The sequence below is a fragment of the Buceros rhinoceros genome, unplaced genomic scaffold (genome assembly GCF_000710305.1).
Source record: "Buceros rhinoceros silvestris isolate BGI_N320 unplaced genomic scaffold, ASM71030v1 scaffold4452, whole genome shotgun sequence".
NCBI classification, from domain to species: Eukaryota; Metazoa; Chordata; class Aves; order Bucerotiformes; family Bucerotidae; genus Buceros; species Buceros rhinoceros.
In genome coordinates this window covers 32,741-39,052 of record NW_010400594.1, presented here as the reverse complement: position 1 = coordinate 39,052, position 6,312 = coordinate 32,741, and the positions used below count along the sequence as shown (strand labels likewise).

At 35.3% G+C, this 6,312-nt stretch overlaps 1 protein-coding gene across 1 annotated transcript in view; it reads right to left on the bottom strand.

Moving 5' to 3' along the window:
* LOC104489724 (glutamate receptor ionotropic, kainate 2) overlaps positions 1-5,956 on the bottom strand; it is a gene marked incomplete at its 5' end in the record, with an annotated part of 33,616 nt that extends 27,660 nt beyond the window's left edge. Inside the window, one exon of the mRNA XM_010131921.1 lies at positions 5,731-5,956. Coding sequence (XP_010130223.1) covers positions 5,731-5,956 — 226 coding nt within the window. The remainder of the gene's footprint in view (positions 1-5,730) is intronic.
* Between the last annotated feature and the right edge of the window lie 356 nt (positions 5,957-6,312).

Sequence of the window (6,312 nt, the reverse complement as noted above, 5' to 3'; positions counted from 1 at the left end):
CTCTTTCTAGATTATGTATCTGATGGAATTATATGAGTACTACTGTCTTCAAAATGTGCGTACTCCAAACATTTAATTACATGCTACACAGCTGACTGAAATTTAAAAAAAATAAAAATAAAACCCAGTGCCATTCTTGGCTCTTATTTGGCAAAAATAAAATATTTGAATGCCTAAGTAATAAAAATGTTAAGATGAACTACATTTTGCAAAATAAGTAAATTGGTATGTGCCAGCGATCTTCCACATTACATGAGTTGGCCAAATATCTTGCTGGAAGTCATAAGTGAGTGGGCAAAATTTCAAGATTCTTTAAGAACAATATACTGTGAAAACTATTTTTTTCCTAAGAGATAAAATTGTTTGTAAACAAAGACATTTTATTTGTCATTTCAATAGAATTTAGAGAAACCAAATTTCGCTAAAAATGGTACCTCTGAATCAATAGAACACGAGAGCCTTTAGTTTTTGTTTCATCCTTTGAACTTGAGTATACTGATATCTGGGGCCTGCAGCCAATGCATCTGTGCTGCAAGGCTGTTTATTTTATTCATATACTTTTCATTTTGACATTGGTGGTATAACTTGCTTGTATCACAGTAGCTGGCAGCTTTCAATTGTGAATATATAAATATACTCTGGACATGTTTTGTGTACTTACATGACTAAATTTTGATACCTGGATCTGTTTTACTATTGCAAATTATTGCAGCTTTGTGTAATAGGTAGTTCTGTAAGACTTAGCTTGGCAATGAAATGTTAGTAGCTTTATCTACGCGGTACGTTGACCCCAACATGCATTGTTTAATTTCATTCATATCCTTAGACTTGAGTTTTACTCCCACATACGGTGAAAATACTCTATACAGTTGGGGGAGAGCACATTGCTTTTGTTAACAATTGTTAAATTAAAAATAAAATATTAAAGATCTGAGCCTCAAACCCTTTCCAGCAGTTTTCAGGGCATCTTGATAGCCCATCAGTATGAAAAGATCGGGGATACAAACAGTGATATGCTGTAGCAGGAAAAGTCGTAGTTTGATCTCAGCAAGGGAAAAGTAAGTCAAAAAACGAGTACAAGTGAGGAGAGTCACATAGCAGATTCAGGTCACTTAGTTTTGCAAATGAGATATTAATATTAATAGCATAATTTTTTTTCTTGTAATAACTGTACAGAAAGAAATGATAAAAAAATACGTATTTCACCTTTTTCTTAAACTGTTTTTTACCTCACCGTTATCAGGAACATCAATGCTGTGCAGCTAAAGCCTCCTGTTAAGTTAATTGTGTAACTTTTCACAGCTCAGCAATCACAGAGAAACAGTAGAGGAACTACTAGCTCTAATTTCTTGTACGTGCCATATCTCTCAAACATCACTTCCTATTTTGTATTTCTCAAAAGTTAGAAGAAATATGTGCAAATTTTTAGGATTACTTACACCTACCATCTTTCATTTTCAAAATGTCAAAGGCACTACTTTGCTTGCATCTCCACACACACAGAGTTTGTCTGACATATAGGAGGTGGTCCTGAGTTGCCAAGTAAGTGCAGATCATCTGTAAGGTGCGTGCTCAGTAGGTCTGCTCATATGGAATGGGTTTGACATATACACTTGTCAGCCGTTTACGTACTCCAGGCTCAGTATAGAAGCAACTGGCAATTCAAGAGAAAATCTGCCCAAACCAGATGGAAAGCAGCCTGCTGTCTAACATGCTGAAGAGAACCAGGAATTTGGAAAAGAAATAAGAAGCTGAAACCACCCGAAAGAGATGAAGATTTGCTTTTTTCCCAAGAGATTATTTCAAATATGTTTCTTCCAATTGGAGATTAAAAAGTTAAAAAAAAAAATTAGCTTTGCAGACTATTAAGGCCTTAATAGAAACTAAATTTCTAAGCTTTCATGTGGTTCACTTCACATTAACAATGATGTTAACAAATACTCATTACAGAAGATAGCGTTCATCACATAATACTATGTTGTTGTTTTACAGTAAGTTGACCATAGGAAAGCCATACTAACTGTGTTTCAGTAGGGTATGAAATGTATGTTGCTGGATAGACAAGGTTTTCTTGCAAAAAAGTTAAAATTTATGTTTGATAAGAAGACCGTGATCAAGTATCATAAACAATTAGGAATCCTTTGCAATGGCAAATTTATCACAGCTGGGATTTATTCTAGAACAAACTAAATTTTAAACACTTTTATCATGCATGACAAAGAAATGGGACATTTAAAACTGCTGAAAGTGATAAGCAACAATTTAGAGGATCTATCATTAGAAGCAGAAGTTATTCTGCACCGCAAAGTGTTTGTTCTCTCTCTCACCCCTTGCCCCCTCTGTATTCATTTGCTCTCTGTGTAATTTCTCTTTCTCTCTTTCTTCTTCCCTCCCTCTCCTCCTTCTTCACTTGAATATCACACTTGGATGATGAGGTGTATGTCCACACAGAGCAAAATTCCAACCACTAAAAGAAATATATATGTAATTCTAGTAGATGATTGTACATAATACATGTTCATATATTTATTTAGAAATAAACTGTACAGCGTACTTCTAGGTTTATGCATGGTAACAAAAGTTAATCTAGCAGATTCATTGATGCAGAACATAGCACTGGCAAAGTAGTGCTTCCTAATAGGACACGCTACAGTAAAACCAGTACAAAACCTTGGCATGTTGAGCTTCCAACTGAAAGAAGAAAACCCAAATGTGTTCTAGCAAAGAAAACGTCACGCTCTCTCTTAGAAAGCTATAAACAAAGTTGCAAAGATGGAAAATAAAACAAAACAAACACAACCCAGGTACAAATAGGTTCTCCAACATATCAGTGGCTGTCAAACATCTCATCCCAGGTTTGTTCTTCCCTTCTCTTTCCATTGTAAATGAAGATTTTCTAGCCTACACCAGAGATGGCTGACTGAAAATGAAGTATATGCAAAACTGTTACCTTAATTTATAAACACGTATCGGAGAATCATTCATTGTATGTATAACTTATCGAATTCCCTAATTTATTTTTCAGTGCCACGTGTGTCATAGGTGACATTTTAAGCTAATGACAAATATATCATACAGAATGCTGCCTTGCACCTATTCCAAATATCAGTGTATTTCGCTGATTTTAAAGTGCTAAATTACTTGCTAGTTCTTAAATTGGTTAATCATTAAGTGCTGCTAAAATGCAACTCTTTTTATTTACCTTATACTGGTATTAAAGTTTGAATTGTTGGGCAAAAAAACCTGTGAAGTATATTCATCCACGAGATCTGCTTTGTGCCTAAGGTACCTAGTTTCCATTTTCCTTTGTCAATCAATTCCTTTCAGCAATCTAAGCTTTGTTTACTTCAATAATGCTTTTAGAAGGATTAAATAATCATGTAAACTCAGATTTTGCTTCCTCAGTATGTCTGGAAGGATTTTATACCCATACGCTGCCTGATCCACTGTTTCTTTCTCCTCATCCTGTGCAACTTCCTTTCTCTGAATTTAGAACTTTCACACTGAGCAGAGAGCTTTCACTGTAGTACTCCAAGCTGTTGCTATATTTGAGTGTTTGCATTTTCCAAGTGATTATCCTCTCATAAACTACTTCGATAGCATACTTTTTGTTAGGAAAGCTTTTAGCTCTTCTGCTTATAGCTACTTAGACTCAAGTAAATCATGTTCTATTGTTCTATTAGCCTTCACCCAAGATGTGCCGCACCTACTTCCTTCGGTTCTGTTCTCCAAAAGTAACCATACCCACTCTATCGTATACAATGTAAGGCCCATAACAACTGTGTCCCACAAATGTAATCTTATGTGCAAATATTTCTGCAACTTCAAGCCACTATTCCAGGAGAGAAACTGGATATTTTTGTAAATTTGGGGAGATGACATCTCTAGCTTTCATACACCATGCCTTCAATACAAATAGTTCTGGTTTCCTCTGCTCAGAGATGTGTTGCTTCCTAAATAGATACAAGCAGTAATATGATGTGCTTTGTGTGTGAAGCCATTACATTGTAGTTTTCTAAGCACTTGACAAGTTACTCTCAGGATTATTACCTCACACTCAATTGTGTGTCTATAAACTTCTTCCATAATCATTAAATAATGATGAGAACTGCTTCTGTAGATTTAACCATATCATAAGATCTTTTAAATTCTCGGGAATTATTTTTTCCTGTGGAAATGAGAATAGCAATAATGCATGAGTTTATTTTTATTATCCACTGCTGTGTACGTATTTTTAGCTTCAATAAAGCAATATATTTATCAAAAAATCTATTCTGGCAGACACTATGGATATGCTGCTTTGTAAGGTTTCCTTACAAATGTATGTGTGAACCATGCATCATTTTTAATGGAGGATACCCAATTTCTTTCCTCTGAGACTGTGTAGTCAATATAAAGGATAAAAAACTTTTACAAATGTTAGTTCTCTGGATAGCACTTTTTTTTTTTTGTACTGCCCAAACACAGAGTTATCTCCTATTCTTACAAATGTGCTGGGAAACTGGCAGATGCTGTTCTATTGCCCCTTCATTTCTTTTTCGAAAACCTTACTTTACATCTTATTTTAGGTTTTGTTGTATTTCCTTTTATGAAGACCTCATCTCTTTTACACATCTTACTTCAACTTCTTTCGCTAAGCTTAAAACTGTTTCTACTCTTGTTTTACCTCCTTCGGTGTTTTCTGATTCTTGCAGTTATAGCCTCTGTTTCATCTTGATTCGGGACAATTGTCAGCTCACAGATACATTTGTACAATACTATTTTTTCTTGACACACATAATTTGCTACCACTTGGAATATTGCAACTCAATAAGAGCTGAAAAATGCCTTTGTCGTGATTCAGAGCTAATGAAGAAATAGCACAGGCATAGTGCCTGTTCTCCCCAGATAAGGAAGGGCAAAAGACCAAAACACAGTTTGCTTACTTCCTTCCTCGCCTTTTTACATCCAACACTTCTTCCTCTAAACTTCAAGTCTAGAAATCTGTTCCTGCCTTTATCACTGTTTTTCATCTTTTTTCTCCAGTGTTTATGCTACTTCTCTGGTTTACACATAAAGAAAATTATTCGTAAAACAGCCTGGTCTCTCTATTCCTATCACTTTGGCACTTCCATGGGCACTTAGATTTCACACTGATGACTAGTTGGCTTCTAATCTTGCAACTAAAGTTTTGTACCTAGCCAAGAACATCTGACCTGGAAAATATTTATAGGGTTGGAATTGCTCTGTAAACCATATTCCTCAAGGTTAATTCAGTATTTTTTTTTTCTGTGGATGATACAAGACATATTATGAAATCTTTCCTCCACTTGAACAAATCTCAGTGATTAGGCTGCTCATTAAAGAAGGATTTTCCTTATTTGTTGATGCAAGTCTTGTAGAACCAGCACCTCGTTGTCTAAAGACAGATCAACGTTTTTAAAGCTTTTTTAAAATAAAATAAAGTGCTGTGAAAAGTACTTTTTGTTGTTGTTGTTGAACATACGGAAGGCACCATGCAAGAGAAACATATAAGGAAACGTCCAATTTTTTATAAAGTAACTAATTTTTTTCTGTTTAGAAAATTCAATTAAATCCATAGATGTTGATAAAATATATGTTTTCCCCAGAGGAAAAAGAGAATGAGAAAAATGTTAGCAATGTAGAGAAAGCAACAGTGTATTGGAGCTTTTCTGTGCTACTGCAACTAAGAATAACAAACAGAGAGCAAACACTTGACATATCACCTACCCATGGGAGTTCCAACGCCGTAACCTTTTGAGTCTATCAAGCCTCCAATCTGTGTTAGGTTACAGTTGCGCTGTGTGACAAACTCAATTGTTGTAGACTCCATTAAAAATGCATAATCAGAGGTAAGCACACGCTGGATACCTTCTTCATTACTTTTGACAAGTACTGACTGCCTCCTGCTACTCATGAAGGCCCACATCTTGTCATAAGTGGAGATTTTGGATTTCTGAAAGACAAATATTAGATGCAACATGAATAATATGCTTATAAGACTGAAAGAAAATTGTCAGTTTGCTCACTGGTCTCTTATATTTTACTACACGTCAGGTTTCACACAGGCATCCCTTTAAAGGTGCTTGTACCTTTCATCTCATCTGTATCTCTCATCTTGCCTGTATAAAACAAAATGGCTGGACAGATTCTCACGACAACATGTAATATCTATTATTTATCAGGTCTTTATTGTTTATATGTAAGATGAAGTCCTACAAGTATTTGAAGTCAGTGGAAAGCTGCTAAGGCTTTCACCATAGCCAACTTCATCCATGATGTTGGTGAGTGTTACAGGAGAATCTGTGGATT